This window comes from Magnolia sinica, chromosome 13 (genome assembly GCF_029962835.1).
Source record: "Magnolia sinica isolate HGM2019 chromosome 13, MsV1, whole genome shotgun sequence".
NCBI lineage: Eukaryota > Viridiplantae > Streptophyta > Magnoliopsida > Magnoliales > Magnoliaceae > Magnolia > Magnolia sinica.
In genome coordinates this window covers 81,092,106-81,115,815 of record NC_080585.1, presented here as the reverse complement: position 1 = coordinate 81,115,815, position 23,710 = coordinate 81,092,106, and the positions used below count along the sequence as shown (strand labels likewise).

At 43.5% G+C, this 23,710-nt stretch overlaps 1 protein-coding gene and 1 long non-coding RNA gene across 3 annotated transcripts in view; both read right to left on the bottom strand.

The window, feature by feature from the left end:
• LOC131223912 (uncharacterized) overlaps window positions 1–1,952 on the bottom strand; it is a 28,125-nt gene extending 26,173 nt beyond the window's left edge. Inside the window, exon 1 of one of the 2 annotated variants that reach the window (XM_058219478.1) lies at window positions 209–1,952. In XM_058219478.1, the coding sequence (XP_058075461.1) occupies window positions 209–1,558 (1,350 nt within the window). In that variant the 5' untranslated portion in view covers window positions 1,559–1,952. The remainder of the gene's footprint in view (window positions 1–208) is intronic. The other variant, XM_058219477.1, reaches the window with a different exon arrangement.
• Window positions 1,953–16,937: 14,985 nt separating this feature from the next.
• LOC131222408 (uncharacterized) lies at window positions 16,938–19,116 on the bottom strand. Its single transcript, XR_009160034.1, has 3 exons — window positions 19,084–19,116; window positions 18,240–18,297; window positions 16,938–17,142 (listed from the first exon to the last, which is right to left on the bottom strand). It is a non-coding gene; the product is annotated as an uncharacterized LOC131222408 (long non-coding RNA).
• Window positions 19,117–23,710: the final 4,594 nt, after the last annotated feature.

Genomic DNA, 23,710 nt, shown 5'->3' with positions numbered 1-23,710 from the left:
TACATATCAAGGAAATAGCCCCCACATTACAATATTACTAGTTTCAATTCCAACTTAAAAGTTAAGCAATTACATTCACATGCTTATTCCCATTTTGGACTAATTCTTGCAATTCAATTCAATAGTGCATCCAAATGCAGACTTAACCTATGATCAAAACAAGGGAATAAAATTAGAATAGTGGAGTCCACACAAGAATGCAACTTACAGGACGGTTGCAAGCAGTCTTTGTGATGTTATCATCTCCATTAGAAGTAAACTTCCCCATTATATGTTCAGTGGAATGCGCCTCTTTCCTATTCCCAAAAGGCAACACATCTCTAAAAGCAGGAGCCTTATTCACTTTCATCCCAGAGGCAGCTGAATTATAGACACCATGCCCAAAGAAACCAGCCCCATTGAAAGCCTTAGATGAAGACAAAAATGAGCCCTTTACGTGATCAAAATATCTACTTCCGCCACTTGCCCGACTAAAACCATTCATTGTGGGACCCTTTATGACACCGTTACCCTTTTCTGAGCACTGGGTGGCCAGCCTCTCGATCTCGCGCTTCCTTTCGCTCTCCCTACTACTACCCTTCCTTTCAGGATCCTCAACATCTGAATTACTCTTACTAGACCCTTTATCCTTGTCCTTCTTTCTCTCCTGTCGTTGCTTCCTTCTAGTTTCCCTCCGACTCTCTCTGTCCTTATCATGGGCCCCTTGATCTTTCGTGGCCCCAGTTTGTTCTTCCCGCAGCCTCCGCCGCTCCTCCACTAACCTTGCGACCTCCTCCTTTTGATTCCTCTCTTCCTCTTCCAAAAGTTCTCTTTCCAACCGAGCCTGCCTCTTCTCCTCAGCTTTTCTCCTCGCTTTCTCTCCTCTACTCTCATTCAAGTTCCCCCCATTCTCGCCCTTCCTTGATGATGCCGAGCCTACACCTGACTTGTCCCTGTCCTGCGCGGGCCCCAGCCAGAAAGCCTTCCTCCACAGCCACTGCACGATTGAGAAGAACGACCCCGACAACCGACATACAAAAACAACAGCGCCTGAATACGACTCCTCTGCCGAACACTTGTCGTCACCACTAAATACCAAATAACCTGGCTTAGGCAGGACCCAGCTACCACTCTCTGACCAATCCGGCCCCCCACAAATCCACCCACCAGGGCCCGGCATGTCCAGGACCGGCCTCTTGGAGACATGCCCGCAGTAGCAACACATGAACCGGCCGCAACCGGGATTCTGGTCCCGGTACGGGGTGAGGCAGTTTCGGCACCTGCGTGTGGCAGTCTTCCGGAGCTTCTGCAATTCAAGTGCCTCAGAACGCCGGAGCTCCTTCAATCGAGCAGTCCTGCGGGAGCGCCACGATGAAAGCTGGGGCATCAGAACCTCGTACCATAAGAGGGTAACTAAGAGGACTAGAACGCAGGCGAGGCGAGGCGATGTGACCTCGACGCGGAAGCCGGGCGGGAGCAGTTGCGATAGGGCCCACAGGCCTATTAACGGTATAACGAGCCATGGGAGCATGGTCGCGACACGGCGGGACCACTTCTGCACGACGCAGAGTATGCACATTATCCGATCGAGAACCGAACGCTCTCCGTCTCCGGAAAAACCCTATATATTCACAGCAGAAAGCCGATGCGCGACCACCGATTCTACGTAGCGCGCCCTGGGAAAAAAATTTTTTTGGGGGGAGGGGGTTTCTAGAAAAAGACTAGCCTGCGTTCTGCTCTGGATTGTATTTGAATGGCATGGCTATGCATGGAATTTGTGGTTCTTTGGAGGATAAGTTCGGAAAAAAAAAATGTGGAGATTTTGAGGGGATTGGGAATGAGAGGAAATGGAAAAAGATAAGTCGCCTCTGCGGACGACGCCGAGGACAAGAAAACGCAGGAAAGAGAAGGGAGATAATAACTATGGTGTGCGATTGCCACATGATTAATTGGCTCATGGGACTACACGGCAGGGAAAATATGGGCGAACGAATTCGTGAGCATGTGATCTACACCATCTGCCAGGTGCGCTACTTAAGGCTTTTACCCATCATGGTAGCTGTTGTTTTATGTACCGGGCATCGGTGCGTGCCAGTCGATTCCAAATTATCCAAAGAGATGGGTGGTCTATGTAGCCATTGAATTGAATAAGGTGATATTCAGAGGGTGAAGGTCGTCTTCTAGGGATGGATTACATTTTTAACTTATGTACTAGAGGACTTTTCAATATAGAGAAAATAAAATGAGAAAGAAATCCTTAAAATCGATCTCGAAGAACAGCCAAAAAATACATTTCTGATTGATGAACTGAGTCCAACATGCGGTGTAGACTCTGTATGCAACTAGAATTTTTAGCTACTTGGTTATTTTTACAGATTACGCTAAAGAATATAAATCAACAAGCATGAAAAGTAAAGATTACACTAAGAAATGTAATTTGCTTAACAATGGAAGTAAATGATTACACTGAGAAATGTTAATCGATAGGATAATTTGAAAGATAGATTTAGTTTATTTGGATTGGTGTGTGACCCTTTTCTTTTTTGTATTCATCTTTTATTTATAGCTTTGATCCAGCTATTCTGGATTCTTCTCACAATATGACAATTGCCATAACCGCTCTCCACTACTACCTTCTGAATGCTTCCCACGCTTGCTTCTTTTGCTTCTCCTCTTGCCACTTGTCATATAACCGTTTAGGCACGATCACTTCCTCGTCAGCCACTTTAGTAGTACACGGCACCACTTGATACATCCTGACTCCACTTATTGAGAAATCTCATTCATAAACATCTGCAGATCTCTAAACCTACCATGCATATCCATACAGATCATATGTGATACCCTCTGATTGGTCGTGGCAGGAAATGGCGTTGGTGGGGATGAACATTTGCCCCCCACATCATTGTACCTTTGGCAGAAAAGTGACAGTGACGTAATACCCCTCACTAATGACCCATTTATTGTGTACACACGTCGCTTGGGCATTAACTGCCTTTGGCCGACTCCTCGTAATGTATCAATGACGGTCGTGTTTTATCAAAGCGATGAAGGAACCCCGTGTTGTCCTTAAATCGATTCCAACAAACCATAATGATGGTACAATAAATGCTTACATCCTTCTGCCGATATAAGCGTTGTTTCGAAATCTCCTCTTCTTACACTCTCATTTCCTTTTCCCTGTTTCAAACTTTCTTCTTCCCAAAAACTTTTTTTCTTGCTCTGATTCCTATCAATGGCTACCTTTCTTCATTTGCTCCTTCCTTTGATCAACTAGAATTGATGATTGTGATGGATGTTCTTAGAGACAAGTGTATTGAGAAGATAGTCTTTAAATCGCCCCTGGGTGATTACCTTTGTTTGGGTCCTACATTCTCCACTGTAATGGAGGCGGAGGAGGTTCATGCGTTGGATCCATTTTTTTCAATCGATCCTAGGGAAAGTTTGTTAATTCACTCTGGATCTGTCCCTGATGCCACGAACGCTCTAAAGAGTCCCAGGACGTGGTCGAAGCCTCTTCAAGATTTGGGAATGCTAGTTCATTCGTGTGTCTTCGCAATACGAGGATGCCTGGAGAAGGGTTCGAATCTATGAATGCATTAAGCTCTCTGTTCGAGAGTATCCAATGAATCCAGCTCTCCTTCTTGCTACCTTGGTGTTTTGGAGCACATCAACGAACACTTTCTTTCTTGGTTGTAGCCCGATGAGCTCTATTGTAATGGATATCTCGGCTCTAACCCAGTTGCTACCCTTTGGCATGATAATTTATCCAAGCTTCGTATCCAGGCGACATAAAGATTTCCTTAGCAAGATCGCCAAGGCCTACACCAACTTCATGAAGGCCAACCGTAAGGTTGACGGCCCGATTGATGAAGATGAGCATGTGGTGTTTCTGCTTCTCTGGATTTGTCGTCATCTATTATGTGTGAATGCTCAGTAGGTCACCACAGAATATGTTGCTTTGGCCGAACAACTTTTTCAAGGCTACAGGCTTGTCCTAGCACCTTTTATGCTTGGCCACCTATACAAGGAAATTTATAAGGTCACCTGTGAGGCCCGTATCCTAGACTGTACCATTCCGTACGCTTCCGCAGTCCTCCCGATCGAATTCCGGTGACCTACGACGCGTAAATAGCATTTGCATGCATCCCTAAGTCATACATTTTCAATTTGAGTCGGCTCAACCCAAGACTTGCACCCTTGCGACCGCGTCGTCGCCGCGGTTCTAACGTCGAGTCCCGCGTGCCGAGGCGATACCCAGGCCAGGAGATGTGGGCCCGCGTTCAGTGCGAGGAAAACGCCGCGCTTTGCAAAACCCAAGAGAACATGTCAAATCAATCAATCAATCACATCAATCAAGTACACATCACTAGTCAAGTACATATCTCATCACTCCCTTACCAAAGCAACCCCAAAGTCAAAGCAACTCATCCCTTACATGTCAAGTACACATCACTCACTCACCCATCCCTCTCTCCTTACAACCCTCTCTCTCTTTCTCTCTCTCTCTCTCTCTCTCTCATTTCTCTACCCATCTTCCAAGCCACCACGAGAGTAATCGTCCAAGCTCCCCAAAGAAGCTAGTGTGGCCCACCTTCCTACCACCCAATCCCACCCTCCATGATCAATCTCAACCATTGAATCATGTTCCATTGAAGCTCTAGGATGCATTGGTGGAAGAAGGAAGAGGAGATCCAACGATGGGTGTTAATCACCTTAATTTTGATGATTTGGAGGCCCACATATGGTGGGACCCATCTTAATGTGTGCATTGTATAGGGGGGCCCATAGTGGCAAGGTCCCTCCCCTTCACACATTTCTTTCTCTCTCCTTCTCTCTCTTTCTTTCATTTTTATGTTGATGATGAGATGTGTGGCCCACCATGATGTTTCATATCCATGCCATCTAACCCCACGACCCACCTTGCTAGACTGTCCAGCGGATGGGATTGCTGCCCGTCCGTCTGGACAGGCCAAAATAAAAGGGAAAACACAAATATTAGTTTGATCCTGGCGGTGGGCCACGCTGACGTGGGACGCACCATGATGTATGTTCATTATCTGCACCGTCCGTGGACCCCACTCGCTGCACGAGTGCAGCATCCACACCGTCCACTTGTGTGGGCCCCTCCATGATGTATTGTATATCCAAGCCGTCCGTCCATCTGGACAGAACCGTGGGGCCCTAATGTATGTTTTTCATAAGCGCTGTCTATCCAAATCCCCGGCCTTGGGCCAGGGATTGAGGCAAATTCAAATTTTTGGTGGGCCACCATGTGAACCCACCGTGATGTATTTATTTTATATCTTCATCGTCCATCAGGGACGGTAGGCCAGCAGCAATGGCTGACTGTAGGACGTCAACAAGTTCTGTGGGCCCATCATGATGTATGTGTTAGATCCAAACCATCCGTTCATTGTGGACCCACCTTTGATGTGTTTTAAATCCAAGTCGTTCACCTGCTAGGTCCCGTGTAGCAGGTAGCTACTGCTGCACTGCACGTCAGCAGTTCTGTGGGCCACACCTTGATGTATGTGGTGTATGCACACCGTCCAGCAGATCTAGATGATGGACCACACCTAGATGTATTTATTATATCCGCATCATCCAGGGGGTGGGGCTCACCCTAGTATATGTGTTTTACCCAAGCTGTCCACCTGTTTTACCAGCATGGACACCATCATGATGTATTTATTTCATCCACACCGTCCAGATTGTGCTGGACGGTGTTAGACAATGTTTGGACAGTGCTAATTTACATGGACAATGTTTGGACGGTGCCGTGGGCTCCACCACGATGTATGTTGTACCCACACTGCCCATTTGGTGGGGGCCATTTGCTGTGTATGCGGGGCCCACCTGTTATGTATATTAGGCCCATGTGATGGGGCCCACCTTGGTGTACGTATTCTATATTCACACCGTCCACCTTTGGACGGTGCCACGTGGGGCCTACCATTGATGTATGTATTGTATATCTATGTCGTTCATTTGTGCGGCCTATCATGATGTGTGTTACATGCATACGGTTCATCCACTTTTTTAGGCCCATTGGTGCGGCCCATTGATGCGGACCACTTGATATATATGAGGCCCATATGATGAGGCCCGATGTGTTGTATATTAGACCCATGTCATACGGCCCATTATGATGTGTATTAGGCCCATGTCACATGGCCCATTATGATGAATTTTTGGCCCATATCATGTGGCCCATTATGATGTATTCGAGGCCCATGCGATGCGGCCCATTGTGACGTATATTGGACCCGTGTGAGTGGCCCATTGTGATGTATATTATGCCCGTGTGAGTAGGCCATTGTGATGTATTTGGGGCCCAGATATCTGGCCCAATGTAATGTATATGAGGCCCATATGGTGAGGCCCGATGTAATGTATATGTGGCTCTTAAGTGAGGCCCATTGTGATATATGTTAGGCTCTTGTGTGTGGCCATGGGCCCACTATATGTTTGGCCCTATGAGGGCCACTCCTTGGGAGCAATGTTGGTTGAATGTCCACATTGATGGGCAATGATGGTTAAATGTCCACATTGTGACCTTTCTTTAGGCCTCGTTAGGCCGATTATCGATGATGATTATGAGTACGTGATAGCATAACATCATGATACATGCCCATACGCATCATTTGTATGCTTGATATGAGATGTGGTTGATCATTGCATATATCATTGGGCAGGTTGTTATGGGACTCCCTGATTGATGGAGTTGCCCCACATGAGTGCGCGGTACACGCAGGTTTGATGCATGACTGGACGGTATAACTCATGAATCTCGCATTTTGTGATATGACCACCGTACGCCCTAAAGACATTAGGGTCGTGGCCTCCACAGGCATATCATGGATGGCCAGATGGGACACCAAAAATGTTTGGTTCTAGCATACGGGCGCCATAGATGTCCTTGGGTGAAAATCCCTAAACCTCCGTGGCCAGGAGATGCTCCAACGTCGAGACCGAGTGGATACATGAGCGTATGAGGGCCGTATACTAGTATGCCGCGTCTCCCACTGTTTCGTGGTCGGATGGAAAGGGGTGTGACCTTACCCGCCTGAGTGAGGGGGCAAAATTTAGGTTGAGTTTGACTAACTTGAGGAATGGGTCTGCTATCGACGAGCTAGGCCCGATATTGATAGGCGGATAGTGATGTCTCTTCCACTTACCCAGTTGTGCTCTTGGATAGGGGGCGGCAAGCTAGCGTAGAGTGTATTAGACCCCGTGATGATCCCAGAGATGTATGGTACTGGTATGAGGACTAATTGAGCAGGAGTTGCATATTCATTCATTCATTTATTCACTATCCACTCGGGCTGGTGGTGCGCAACTAATTGTTATGTTTACCTTCACAATGGCCATGATTTCAGTTGGGGCGCACGACTAACCTGAGATCAGGAGTTTGCCACATTGAGTCTATCTATCTAAATTTAGGTATGAGACTGGTTTGGATAGAAGTCCCTTGTGATGGATCCCTTAGCCTGCGATATTACGTACTATCATCCTGACTTCACACTCCGACTTGGTTATTTCATTCGCTCCGCATATTGTCTTGCATCCTCAGCACATAGCATATGGTTTACTATACTTCTATTTTGCATAGCCTGAATAGGGTTGATGATATTGTGGACTCGCCAGGATCTACATATTACATTATATCTGCAGCATATGACATTTGGATTGTTATGTTTCTGCATTTATATGGCCTAGATGAGGTTGATGGTATTAGCGGCTCTTCAAAATTACATATTGTATTGCATCATTGGTATCTGATATTTGGCTCATTATGTCTCCGCATTGCATAGCCGAACTACATTAATTTCTCAGTATATGACATTGGCTTATTATGTCTTTTCATTGCATATTCTGGATAAGGTTGACTTGCTGTATTTCCACTTACTCTGATATTTGCGTGCTTGACACTTATCTTGTGCACACACTTTCACCACACTCTAAGCTTTCTATAAGCTTATGCACGATAGATATGTGCAAGTGGCATTAGGTCGCAGCAGCCTTGAGCTTGGAGTGTGCAGCGGATTCCTGGAGCTTTGATTTTGACATATGTATTTCTCTTTCAACATTGTACTCAAATGTTTATATTAGTGGATATGTGATGATGATTTGCCTTTGTGATTTGGGTATACTTGTGGTTATGCTTATCTTCAAAAAAATTTATGTTGAAAATCCTTCTTGTAGGATCCTAGTATCGGAATCTGGCGTATGGGCGCTGGGAGCCGAGAATGGGGTACTATAGAGGCTGTCGGCACCGGATTCGGCGATCGGGAATTTTGTGAGCCCGGTTTCTGAGTTTAGGACGTAACATCACCCATAAGGTTCTATGCTACGCAAAAGGACCGACGTGGCTCTTGCAGATGTGGTTTTATACCTACTTTCGCCCCTCTTTCATACAACATTCCATGTACGATGACTAGACCTATACTTCATATGTTGAAAGGATCCTCCACTCACTTTAGGAAAATCTTTCGTGTGATGTATATCTATCTACCCTCCTTTATTTGAATAAAAATAAGAAAAATAAAACCTTCATGCCTTTCTCCGAAGGAGAATATTGCCTAGGTTGGTTCACCGGCCAATTCACATCAGATGATGAGGAGTCTGCAATTCAGTCGCATTAGGCATGGGGCAGTTATCTTATTAGTCAAGACCTTCCATATGGGGGTATGGTCGAGCAAGGCAAGAATGCCAAGGCCGAGATCGAGCAGTACCACCCTCAGCTATTTGCTAGGCAGTTCAGCCTCGCCCAGTGCATCCCCTGCCCCCACACTCATAAGACCTGCAATCAACCGCCATTCAATCACCGAGTGGTGACTAATGTGAGCCTCTATTCATCTCTCAATTCTTCATATCTCAAAGAGGCGAACGATCTCGTGCTCCCCAGCAATCCCAACCTACCACAAGCAATGGATAACTTCCTCGAGTGGCGGGAGTATCACTATGATAGGTTACTGAATAACAAAGACCTTGCAGAGCTCATCGGCCACTTTGCCTCACAATTGGAGGTAAAAGGGAAGAGGAGAGCCTCTGCCCCATCGGCCACTGCACCAACCAAGAAAATAAGCAAGTCGAAGACAAGGTCGACCACTTCTTCTCCCCCTCAAGCTCCTATGACCGAGGCTGCTACCCCAGCAAGCCAAGAGGTCATAATAGAAGATTTTAATGATCCTGCGCCTGCTCCATTGACTCCTCATCCTCCAGCAGCCCTAAAGAAGATTTCGAACTTGGGAGCCCCACTCTATCCACCCCCTAAGGCATCAGTCCTCACTCTTCAGCACATCAGTCCTCTTAAACCTCCACCAATAATAGACGATCGACTGCTACCAAAATCTACAGGGCTTCGATGGCCATCAGGTACTTTGGTCGAGGATATATCTTCTTTTAAAACATACTTCAAAACCAAGTACTGGCCCAGTCTCTCCATTGCTGACACTTGAAAGAAATCGAGGAATGCTTAAAACGTTGCCAGGAGGCTCATTACAATAAGTGTTGAAATAAATGATGGCGGGATAGAGAGATATTGAATAATCATGATCTTCCCTTTGGTGGGAAATATCTCACCCCTTTATCACCCTAATCCACCATTATTCCCTACTTTTACTCAATCACTGGTGATAATAATAAAAAAATCCTTAGGTCATTAGAAATCAGCCCATCGTCTACACCGTCCAATCTGATTTAGGTGGAGATCGCTTGCTCGTATATTTATATGTGCTGAATTCCATGCTTTTGCACCAATCGATTCTTTTTATTTTTTCGTAGTTACTCAAGAGTTGATGGCCGCAGACAAACAGATCGTTGTGGGCTAGCTACAACAACAACAACTATCAGTGGTCGGTGCTCTTGTGATCACTGAAATTCAAATCGTTGATTTGGAGGCAACAGTTAGTGTTGAAAGCCTTCCTTCTCATAACCCTCCTGAAGTCAGTACTCTCCCTACTGACTCAGAGTACACGAGCTAGATTCCCCGTAGTCTCCCCGCACCGATCAATCAGAGTGCTGACGAAGCACCTCTCCCTCACCGATTGGCTGAGAAGTTTTCACTCTAACTAATGCTCCTTCCTGCACCGCTAGCTCCCCTAATGGTCGAAGAGGTCTCTATCTTAGACGAGGTTGAGGTCGTGACCACTAAAGCAATAGTGGTCGAGATCGAGAAAACCATGACGGTCGAGATTGTAGAGGTGACTAAGGTCGAGACTGTTGAGCCCCACTCTCATCCATCGTCTGCCCTAGAACCCACATCAACGGATGATGCTTCCATCTCCAACAGTGAAGATCTCCCTCCCTTCGATAACATTGTGTCTTCGTTCGAGAAGGCCTTTGCTGGAGACATAGTTGTGGTCGAGTCTCCTTCACCTTCAGGTAATCTGCAGGATGTTAAGGCCGGGCTCCATGATCTCTTACAGATGGGGCTAGTGGGATTCCTTGATGTCGAGTCGGTCGACAAACTCGACCAATTGGTTGAGTCATACCGTGTCCACTCATGGTCAGACCCTACCTTGGTAGATAAGGTACCCGGCCTTTAAGAGCTTTCGGGGCTGCTCAAGAGACTATCACATTGGTGTTGTCGTCGACCGACTCGAAGTTGAGCAAACTGCAGTCGAGTCCGAGAGAGCCTTTGCACACACCATCGCTAAGGACTTCGTGACCAGGAACGCTGAACTGAAGACTTCTCAGGTCGAACTAGAGAACTTTGAAGTTATGATCACGACTCTGGAGGCTGAGCTGATCACGCTGAAGTAGGAGTTCACGGGAAAGCATGCTGAACATCTTCAGCGCAAGAGGAGGGTCACCCAATTGGCAGCTGTCATGCATTTCTGAACAACAATCATTGGCCAAATATCTCGATCGATGGCTAAAAATGACACTACCTTACAAGTCGCAAAAGGCCAATTGAAGGCGATTGATGAATCGTTGCAGCGTTTTGCCTCTTTTGACTTGTAATTTGTAATGACTTCATTAATATAAATGGCCGTTGAGCCATTCATACTTTGCCATGCCTTTAATTTCCATTTCTCACCTTTGCAGCTAACTGTTGACTTGTCCCTAGAACTTTGGCAGAACGTGAGTTGATCCTGAACTTGTAGCCCTTAATTGTCTCGTGCCCCTGATTGTTCGAAATATGCAATGATTTTGTCGCCACGATCACTATAGGTCATGGGTGCCTGGACTGCCTATTTAAACAACACATGGTGTTTGCTTGAATTCACATAATCTTCTTTTTACATCCCCGCTCTACATCCATGGCTTCCAATCCTTCTTCCCTCATTGTAAGTGTTGAACGTTATATAAAAGAGATTTTTGAATGGGGTTGAGAGAATATTCTCATTCCTCATTACTGTTTGATGCCAATGGTTTTGCAATACATGCATAATCTAGATCCAAATAAGAAACTACGCTCAGGAAGCTTGTTTAAATGCTAAAGTGTTTGTACATCATGGGAGATAGGTTCCATGAACTGACTTTTGCTTAGCAAAAAACTCAGAATACCTTCGATAGCAAGCATTGGTCACGGAGGAATCTGCAGCGATGAGCAGGATGCATGAACTAGCTTGGTACGGTCGATTGCAGTGCATTCAAATGCATCAGTTCAATCATATCATGCTGAGGATGCTACAGTCTTATCAGGCTAGGTTAGTAGAAGAGCTGAAAGAGCGGGAATACACCTTCTTCGCCAAGGAAATGGGTGACCCAGAAGATCTTTCGTTCTTGGATGAACATATCGCTCTATATCAAGCACGGTCAAAGTCAAGCTTCAACACCAAGAAAGTGGCTGAGGATGCAGTGTCCTCAAGTGGTCTTTGCGTTGATCAACTACATCTTCTGCCGCTTATCATTGAAAAGGGAGAAAGCTGGGCCGCGTCACAGGAGAAGAACGAAGCTAAGATGCAAGCCCTCCTCATGGAGTTTGAGGGGATGAAGATTTAGGTTGCTCAATTGCTTTCGGCCCCTTTCACTGTTGTGTTTCCCTTTTAGCATACTGCAGTCAATGACCTGCAGAACATCGAATAAATTCCGATGCCAATAAAATTGTCATGTTTTTGCATGAGGCTTAGGATTTACTTTCCTTTTAACAATGCAACCTAAATGTTTATGTAAGGATGTTTGACGGTTTTTTAAACTATCGGCTGGGCTCCTGGGTTACCATTTGGTTGTGCTATACTTAACTATTTTTCCTTTTCATGCTTGTGCTAACTCAACAAGAATAACGACACCATGTTTCTCGGGACGATCCCATTTATTTCGCTACATTCTCCCACGATCTCGGAAACGAATCGTCACACCATCCATTGGTCTCAGACTACCAATAGTCAGACTTTATCTAAGGTGTGCATTAATTACTGAACCTTACGTCTATAAAAATACCCCTTAGGATTCAAAACGCATTACAACAAGTGTATTTCGAACGAGAAACATTGTCAACGCTATCTCAGACATCATGAATTCTCTTTCACTCTTCTCTCTGTCCATTCAAATTATGGAGAAAATCTTTATAGAGGGGCTTGAATCTTTCTCTCATTCCTCTTTTCTGCATGATCCTTATCCCTTCCTCGTTCTTGGATTGTCCAAGAATGACAAACCTCCACAGGAGGTCCTTAAGATCATTTCGGAACTTCAACAGCTTGGAGAGGCCTACTCCAAGGCCGACCGAGAGATCGAACGCTGCGTTGATCCATTGATGCAGATATTGGACCTTCATATGAAATCTTAAACCTCTCGGCCCGCTATGAAGAAGCTTGGAAAAATCAATTACATTGGACTCGTGAACATCACCTTAATAAGGAGATGTTATGATCGATGGAGGTTGTACTTAGCAACCTCTTCACTGACCTCCACGAGGCCCAATGACTCTATCCATACCGTGATTGGCCTGAAAATAAAGAGATGGTCACCTTCATCGAGTCTCAGATAACGCTTTATTAGGGACGCATGGAGTCTAGTAGGGCTGAAAAGAAATCAACCGATCTAGAGTGCGCGGACCTCGATCGGCGCCTCTAGTCAATCGCTCGCCTCTCCAACCATCTCATGACCCAACAACCCTCATGGAGAGAGAGGCAAAGGATGGCCGTGAAGGTAAAGGTATCGGTCGCCAAGAGATTCGAAGAGCTCAAGTAGGCCCATCCGTAGTTCGATCGTTGGACTTGCCAAATCTTTTCTCTTCTCTTATATATATATATATTTCTTATAATTAACTAGCCCTTATTCCTCGACTTTTATTAAAGGAATTACTCATCCCTTCCTTGCTAACTCCCCTCGATCTATCCTTTGACCACTTCCCACAGTGAAGGAAAATGAGGTTTCAGGAAAAAACGTTTATGGGGGCCTTTGCAACCTTTCCATTCACATCCCTCAGCACATAGGCTCCTCCTTTGAGGACTTGCAGGATGATATATGACCCTTCCCATACGACCCTTCCCATATGGGCGACTACTTTTTACCAAGGGACTGGTCCTTCCGACTGATTGGTAATACTATTTTTCAAACCATATCACCCACCCCAAAGGACTTTCTTTTCACTTTCTTGTTGTATGCATGTGCTATGGTCGCTTTATGGGAGCCGATCAAGTCCAAGGCTCTCATTTGGACCTTGTCTAAACCCTCGAACTTGGCCAGCATTGCCTCTGTGAACTCTGGATGGGTCAACTTGGCTTGATAAGCGGTCCGAAGTGATGGTACAGTGACCTCTAGGGGCACAACTGCATCATGTCCATAAGTTAACGCAACGGGGCTCACCCCAGTACTAGTACGGGGTGAAGTTCTATAGGCCCAAACAGCCTCAGACAGCTTAGTATGCCATTCTCAAGAATTTTCTTCAATCATCTTCTTTAGGGTATTCTTAATCACTTTGTTGCTGGCTTCGGCCTGGCCATTAGCTTGGCCATAATACGGGGTCGAATGTAAAATTTTTATGCCGTATTTATCGGCCATCACCGTCACTTCCTTAGCCGAAAACATTGCACTCTGGTCTATTCTTTTTCATTACCAGGATGACATTTGACATCCATTCGGCATACTTAATTGGTCGAATAAACTTGACTTTAAGAAGTCGTTATATTTCTTCTTTGATTTTGAGGGTGACTTCAACGTCATTCACCTAGGCAGCTATTTGTATGGCCGATGACCTTCTTTAGTGGGCAATCTGTGCTCAACTAGGGATCGATCGAGCCCTGGCATTTAATGATAATCCCACGTGAAACAATTAACATATTCAGTAAGCAAATCCACCAATCGCTCTCTTTCAGGTGGCTTTAACAATTTGATGATAAATGTTGGTTTTGGGTCGATCTCTGTTCCCAAATTAATCTCAACCCGTGGATCCTAAACTTGAGGTCGAGAATCCTCCATCTTTTTTTATGCTTCTTCAAATCTGACGCCATCTTCCTTGGTTACTTCCTCCATCTCGGCCAAATTCACAAAACAACCATCGTCCATTTCCTTCGGGCTTTCTTCAAGTCTTCTTATTCTGGCTGTGAGGTCGGCCTGATTCACTTTCTTCTCCGGCATTCTGATCATGAGATCTCTTCAAGAGTGCAATGTGAAACCGGCCGACATGGGACAATGTCCCTCGGCCGAGTGTCATTGGCTCGGGTAATCTTCGGGATGGCCTGTACAATTTATCCGGGTTCTTTTTTACTGTAATTCCAGTAGGGCGGCCGAGTTTATTTCTCCTAATGAATCTAATAGGACCCACTTCCTTGCCATAGTAGTAATCCTCATTAGCATTCGAAGTGGCTAAGAAGGGCTTATTGTCGGCCAGGACTAGCTCGACTTTATTCTGGTTCCAAAAGATTACAAACTAGTGTAGAGAGGATGGGATGCATGCAAACAAATAGATGCAATCTCTCCCTAATAGTGCATTATAGCTTGATGAGGTGTCCACAACAAAAAATGGTGCCAAGATTGTTTTGGTGCCTATGGTCAGATTGACCGGCAAAACACCATGTGTGTTTATGACATGACCGGTAAAATTGCTAATAGTCACTTCTGACGAAATCAAATCGGTCGTGGTTTTTCCTAACTTGGCCATCATTTTCCATGGCAACAGGTTTACTACAGCCCCATTATCAACCAAAATCCTGGTAACAGGGCATTCGTCCAGATGGGCTAATATATATAATGGCTTAAGGTGTTGTGTCATGTCATGGGTAGGCTTGTCGATAATAACCCTTTTGGATAGATCCCCAGTCACTACGATAACCATGTTGACATGTCGTGCCTCGCCACCAATAGACTCATTTCCACTCTTTCTTCAAATGGGAAAGAGGCGTATTGTATGATCACCGGTGGAGTATATTCTTCCACATCACCAGCCATACTGTTCAGCTGAGCGGGTCTAGCCTGAAAGCTGGACAACAACGTAAAGACCATATTGCAATGAAATGTTATTAGTGGCAACATCCCCAACACAATTTCATTACTCAAACATTGCCCCCAGTGTTCCAGATTCCATCTTCTCAATCTGATTAGAGTATTCATAAGACACAAGCTCGGTGACAAGTTGACAGGTGAAGTGAGGTGCTCCACCTAGGCCTTCTCTCCCTTTCCAAACCCTAGAAGATGATTTGGAATAGCCCAAGGACTTCTTTAAATAGTTTTAGAACTCAATCTTTCGCACCGCCTTAAAAAAGTTTTCAAATCATCTTTGAATTTATGCAGTTACCGTGACTTTGATGGAACCTTCGATGACATCAAACAATCCTTGAATGACATCGAATGATGCATGAATATGTCCAGCAAGAAAATTAAGTTTTCCTTAATTTTTACGATGGGATTGAAGTGGCTTTGATGGTATCAAAGTTAGCTTTGATGGCATCGAAACTGTCCTCGATGTCATTAAAGTCTATTTCTGTAAATTTTTAGGACTAAGCTTTTCTCGCCATGGAATTTCATAATATGAATTTTTTGGCCTTGAATTTTTAAGATTCCTTTTCCTTGGTTTCTTCACTTCAAATCTTCGATTCCTTCACTCCTCACTTAGTTTCCTTTGATCTTTGGCATGTGAATTGTTCATTAATGACTTCTAAATCTCTAATTCTTCATTATCTTCTTTTAAGCTCTAAATTCATCATTTTAAGTGCATATTCCTCTCAGACTTCCGAATCGCCTTGCGTGACAAAAATGTATATAATTAAATCAAATCAACACTTAAATGCCAATAAAACTAATGTAATTAAAGTGTTAAATATACAATATTTGAGTCTCAACAGAAACTTTGGGTGATTAACTCATTTTCATACCCCTTCACATATAGTAGGGGGTTTGACCATCCTCGACAAAGGTGGACCCCATCGTGAACGGCAGTTGGAGGCTAGGTGTGGTGGTTGTCGACGATCGGGGCCATTATTTGGCTGGACAATTGTATAATGCTCCTCCCATCCTTGCTTAGGAGAATCTTCTGACTGAGATGCAGTCTCTCGAGCACATCGGTTGCAGAGTCAAGGACCTTAATGGGCTCTTCTGATGGTATTCAACTGATCATTTCTAGGATGGGGTACCCATCGACATTTATGTGTGGATTGACCGGGCATCCATTGTTGACTACTTAGATTAAGATCGATCTTCGATCATGGTTGATTCCTTAAATTGGCGGTGACCTTATTTACTTCAATATTAAACATGAACGGGTCAGTGTCAATAAACATTGCCTCCTCACCTTTTTTTAGGAATTTCATAAGCCCGCTATTGATGTGGTCCTGAATGACGTTCCTGAACATGACGCACTTGTTAGTTGAGTGGGACGGACTTTGTAATGCTCTGACTTTTCAGGACCCGAGTATATGACCCGTGTCCCAAAAACCCGAGTGTTAACCTTAAAGGATGGTCAGATATAATATTTTTCTTTTATCAGAGTAAGCAGATGAGCGTAAAGTGGACAAATCAGCATAAAGGAAACTTTCAATTTCATTTAGAATATACAAGAGCTTGCCCATAATAACTTATACAAACCAATGTCTCAGAATTTAAACAAGTACAAGATTGACATGATTCAATACATGAAGAATAACAGAAAGCATATAAATATAAGTCACAAGATCATGCAACTCTTCCAAGCAAATACAGTCATGCATCCCTGGCGATTGTACCTTGCTCCTCATCAAGTCTGAACATGCATATCACTTAAGCCATCTGTACTACCTGTACGGTTGTATATTTAATAGATGAGTGGCCAACTCAGTGTGAATTCCCCTCAAGATTACACACAACCGCATTAGGTAAGAAATAGTATAAAACATCCAGACAACCAAAACAGAGTAAATGTAGTCTTATTAGATGCATGGATGCATGAATGCAATGAACGACCTGGGTAAAACATCTAGACGGTCTGTAACTCGAGAAAAACATTCAGACGGGCATTGGGGTCGTCACTCAAGAATGAGACTGGTCATCAGTGCAACACTCGGCTTAATTGCATGGGCATGAAGATCCAAGTCATCATCATAAATCGAATGACTGGTCATAAGCGCAACATTCAGCATAATCGCAGGGCAAAGTGATCCAAGCCATCGTAATATGCCATGTATGCATGATTTGCTTGCCCATTATTAGTCCATTTGCAACGAGCCAATTTAAGTAACCTCACGGTCACTACGGGGATCACATGGCCCAATGTAGGCCGACGGCTTGGGCATAGTGTCCCATTACCACCATCCTCAGCCCATGAGGCTACCATCTTAGGATGTTTAATGGAAACCAGTCGACTAGTGGTCAATCATATTACAGTATATGAGGCTTTCCATTGCATGGTTGTGTAGTCTAAAACATCGGACCCATATAGGGAAAACATCAAAACAAAACCACGTAGGGCGAGTATCAAAATATGCCGCATAGGGTGAATATCAAAACCATATGATAAAGACCATCCTTGAAAACTGTTGGACGCAACAACCCTGGATGGTAGGCCCACATCAATGATCCATATAGACCGCCACTCAATAACCACTAAGTCGAAGGTCCATTGCAATCACCGTCAATCGAGTTACATACCAAGTATGGGTGTACATTTATAAGTGAGGGTTTCCCACTAATGTACCAGTTTACAGTCCATAAGCAATCCACAAATAATCCATAAGCATGAACAAATATACAGGATGAACATTAAGCACATAATATAGTAATTCAATTTCAACAATTAATACATGTGCTTATAGAATAGAGATATCATTCATAAATTAAAATAAAACTATAACTTAAGCCAATGAGAAGATAGAAAGGTCAAGGGAAAGAATCATCACCTTATACTTTGAATCGCCTTCTAGTGTCGCTAAGTAATTACACCCTTAGAATCGTATCCTATCACAAATCATGAACTTGTAGAATTAGATCCAAGTTCTACGTACTACCTAGGTTTAAGATCATGGCCTAGGGTTTGAATTATTTACCTTAGGGTTCTTAATGTAAAATTTGGATTTTCATCTTAGGGTTTAACCTTAAATTTAGATTCTAGTATTTGAACTCTACTTGGTGTATTAATTAAAATTAGATTTTAATAATTACAAGAATACTATTAGCGTTAGTGTTATAATTTATATCAGCTAATATGTTAATAATGATAGTTCATAAGTTTATATTTAAATATACCGTCATTAAATTTTACATATAGATCTAAACCTAACACACCATCTATGTTTAAAGTATTGACCTAGTCTAAGATTTTATTCTAGAGTTTAGGTCTAGGCTAGATTTTTAGGGTTTTAGATGTAGAGTTTAGGGCTTTATCTTAGGATTCAATTCTAGGTTTAGGTTTTAGGGTTCTAACATTAATTGATGAACGATTGATCGCAATGTTAATCAAAATTTACCATTAACATTAACAACGTAAATAATATTAGTTATCATGATAAAAATGACCATTTTGATGGCGCCAAGTAGTGTGATCTAGTATCGATGATAGTATTTAGGAATAATAAATAAACACTAATATCTAATATCTAGCAGTTGGGGTTTTGATTATAATAACTAATATTATCATAAATAACCTGCTAATGGCTAATTACCTTTAATAATTGAAATGATTATAAGAACACAAATGATAATACTAAATCAACCCATTTGTTTTGGGAGAGAAAGCCTACTCACCTTGCTGACTCAGTTTGAAACCGAGTTGACTCGTCTTACCCAAGCCTCCACCTACTCTCTCTTTCTTTCTTTTCTACTCCTTCCTTCCCACCTTCTTCTCTTGTTGGACTCTTAGACCTGTTTTGCATGCACCAGAGCTTGGGCCAGCGAGTTGACGAACTCGGACAGGCCCGAACCGAGTCTGAACTCGCTAATAACTCGCGGGTTGCACAACCAACATGGTGCAGTTACATCACCTAGCTGATCTCTCTCTCTCTCTATTTCTTCTCTCTCTTTTCCCTTCATTTTCTCTTCTCCTTGTTGGAAGTCCAGCAATGTTTGGCTTAGACAAGGCTCACCCAACTCAATGCTAGTGAGCTGATGACTCGGCCCAAGTTGAGCCAGTACGGCAAGTCAGCCACCACGTGGGGCCTCCTGTTCCTTTTCTCCTCTCTTCTCCTTTCTTTTTCTCATGACCAAAAAACACCTGGACTGACCAGACCCATCCTAGCTCAGACCCAACTTGGTCCAGCGAGTCGAACTCGCCAATTGGTCGGGTTGGCTCGGTTCGGCTAATGCAACCGCGCACCCCCTCCTTTCTTCCTTCTTCCATTTTCTTCTTCCAAATCCTTTCTTCTTCCTGCTGCGACGCCTAAGAGGAACCAGACCACCAGATTCGACCCGAATCGACTCGGTTTGGTGCCAGTTGAATGAGGAAGAAGCTTTGCCGTTAATGGAAGATTCTCTCCCTCGGCTTCTTCCTTTAATCGGACAATATGGGAAGGTTTCTAAGGGTATAATGGAGCTTGGGGGATAGTCGGAGTGAAGCTCTAACAACATTTTTTTGGTGGGTTCGAAGGTTTGAGGGAAACAACCAGTTTTTGGTTATGGTTGCGAAAATGGAGGGTGAGCTACTGTTCCTCGATCCTCATGCCCTTTTATGCTCGCCCTAATTCTTCCTGAACCGTCGGATCAACAACAAGTGGCCCGGATCTTCTCTGGCCGAAACTGCCTCCAAATACAGTGGGCAAAAATTGAAACCGAACATAGTTTTGTTTGGAAAACCATAAGAAAATGGACGGCTGAGATAGCCCTCCAAGGGACGGTTGAGATGGAAAGATGCACGGGCACGCGAATTGCCAAGCTGGCTTGCCAAAACAGTTTCCATTTTCAGAAACTAGTGTTTGTAAGGTCCATTTGTGTTGGTCCTCGTGTGTCCACATGTGTGCATTTTTGTGTGGAATGGCCAGGGTTTTGGTCAGCCCCTAGCTATGCATGAGATGGACGGATCAGATCACCCGTCTGATCATCGATGGTGGGCCTTAGTGCATCCCAAACGGATGCTGTCCGTCGGTCGCTGGAAAATGGAGAGAGAGAGGAATCCATCCTCTTTTGGGAGAACATGGGTCAGCCCGTGTTTGACCACCACAGCGGTCCGGTGTGTAGTGTACACACCGAATGCAGTGCACATGCACCCCAGTGTGGGACCCATCATGGTGTTTGTGACCAATCCACACCGTCTATTTTGCTTGGAGGTCCCAAGAGGGCTCCATGACTAGAGATCAGGCAGATGAAATGCCCAGCCGAGGCCCACAACTTGATTTGCCCCCGTTTATGGATTTCCCGCTGATCTGATGGTCGGATTAGTCCGAATTCGAATATGAGCTGTTAAAAGGTTCTAATGGCTCATTTCATACCAGGTTATTAACCAATTACTAATATTAATATAAGTTTTATCACTATCTATTACTATCCTTGTTTTATATTAATAGAATTACATTAATTAACAAGTAGGAATGAAATTTGTTGCATATAATTTATATTACCACTGATTGCTAATATGTTTTATTTATATGAATATATATTATTTGGGTATTATCTGTATAGTCGTATATGTCTTAAGTTTTAATTTCATGTAAAATGTTAAATCGTTTGAAATATGTCGTTTATCACACCTATATGTAAGATGTGGACTACTCATTGTGCATCAGTTAGTTAATATCCTATCATTTGGGTTATCTGCATCTAAGTGGGCCATGCCACATAAATGTTTAGATATCAGTTCTTGGTTCCCTGACCATTTCAACAATCTGGCGGTTGGATTGACTCTTACTTAGCCATCGGTAACCTTAAGGACCCTAAAGAATGTTTAGGTGTGATTCGGTGAATGGTGGACTTCATGACTTAGGGTTGTAATCCACAATGGTTGGCTACATTAATGAGATTTGGATCTTAAGGATAGGTCTCTCTCTAGTGGCAAGATGATCCATCTTGGAATCGTTGGATGGAAATTTCTCCTGACGGTTGGATTTAGCCTAGAATGAGGGTGAGCATTTAAGTAAATTAGGTTAGTATTCATACTAAATTGGGCGACACGGTAACACTTGAGTACCGGAAAGTACAGGTTGTTACATACTTCCATGCCACTAACAATACTCAATCTTCTACAATTCATCAACCGAAGGGATCTTATGATTCATAGGAATTTTAATGAATTTTTCGGCCAACAAAATATCAAATACTTCATCGGCTCGGGTGATATCAAAGGTGTAAACATTCTGAACCTTTTGTGTGGTCGAAGCGGTCTACTCTACTTTGACCAATGTTAAATATACTAATGGCTTGTTAGCTACTACTTCAATGATAACAATCTCGTAATTAGGGTCATTGTAATATGTCCCTAATGACGAGTTCTTTTGCCTGGCTCCTTCTTGTAGGAGTTCTTCATAGCAAGAGACCTTTTTAGTTAGGTAATACAAATCAACAAACTCCGTACTTATGAATTTCTTACGCAGCTTATATTCAAGTCCATCTTGTGTGATTTGCACAAATTCGGCCTCGGTCATGACAACTTTATAGTGGCTCTTTGCCCGTTTGAACCACATAATATAACTCTCAAATGACTCCCTAGGCAACTATTGAAATCGCGCGAGATCATCCATAGTAATCTCTCTATTCTTAGAGAAGAACTGAGCATTGAATTTTTCTTCCATTTCCATCTCTTGCCAAGTAGGTATCGAGTCTGACAACAAATTTGAGTACCACATGAAGGCCACTGTGGTCAACGAGTGACTGAATACCTATAACTTATAATAATCATTGCTGGTCAATTCCCCACACTACAATATGAATCGGCCAACATGCTTAATGGTTTACTGGCCAGGCTCACTCGAGAACAAAGAAAAATTCAGTCGATAGTTTCTTAGTAATGGATGTTATTGATCTATCCACTCGAGGTAGGGCTTATGGTATATGGGGATAGTGTTGTGGCTGAGCACTTGGCCAACAACTTCTGGGATAATTTGTACTATCTAGTCATGATCCATCTGCTGAGGCTCTAAAGCTGGCAGGTGATTCAGACCAAACCAATTGAGATTATCCTAGACTCTAGGGAATTGTTGTGAGTTGAACCCTCTCGGTAGTCCTTGATTCCTATTTTCAGGTATGAAGTTTCTAACTTCTCACTCCTGTCACCTTGTTTATGGACGATCAGTTAATCAATCGAGCACTAGGCACAGGATTGTGTCATTTTTAGATGGACATTTAGGGTATAATTAGATATATATAGCCTTAGATGACGTACTAAAAATAACATTTATGTGCCTTGGACCCTTGGGTACTTATTGCTGGGTAGTGATGCCCTTTGACCTTAAAAATGGTGGGGTGACATATCAAAGGGCGATGAATGCCATCTTTCATGATCTGATTGGCCGATTCGTGGAGGTCTACATTGACGACATGATAGTCAAGCTAGCCATTGTAGGAGATCATTTGGCTCATTTGCGCAAATCCTTCGAGTGGATGCGGGTCCATCAATTGAAAGTGAACCCGATGAAATGTGCCTTTGGGGTGTCGTCTAGTAATTTTCTAGGGTTCCTTGTACATCAGAGAGGAATTGAAATTGATCAAAATAAAGCTTAGGCCATGATCAATGCGAGGCCACTAATGAGCAAGACTGAGTCATAGAGGTTTTTAGGCCACCTTATTTCTTGCAACGATTCATATCTAACTGCACCAGTGAGACCAACATCTTTTCTCCATTGTTGAAACTGAAGCAGGGGGCTAAATTTTTATGGGAAGTAAAATGTCAACTGGCATTTGATCGGATTAAGGAGTATTTGGTAAAGCCGCCCATGTTAATGCCTCCTATCAAAGGTCGGCCGCTTAAGTTATATATAACTACCTTTACAGGGTCGATCAGAGCCCTCCTAGCACAAGAAGATGATTCACAGAAAGAGAGAGCAATCTACTATCTAAGCCAAATATTACTCGATGCAAAGACTCAATATTCGGCCATAGAAAAACTACGTTTGTCTTTGTACTTCACAGCTACTAAGTTAAGACATTATTTGTTGGCCGAAAAGGTTAATGTAATTTCAATCACTGATCTAATCAAATACATGTTAAATCAGCCTATTCTAAGTGGCTGAATTGGCAAATGGGTATTGGCATTGTCCGAATTTGATTTGCATTATGTGCTGCAGAAAGCGGTGAAGGGTAGGGCCATAGCAGAATTCTTAGCCAACCATCCATCAGACTTAGAGGAACATATTCTTCTTGGTGTTATGAACTTATATGTTGTGCAAATTGAGCCTTGGAAATTAATCTTTGATGGATCGAGAACCCATGAGACATCTGGGGCCGGTAT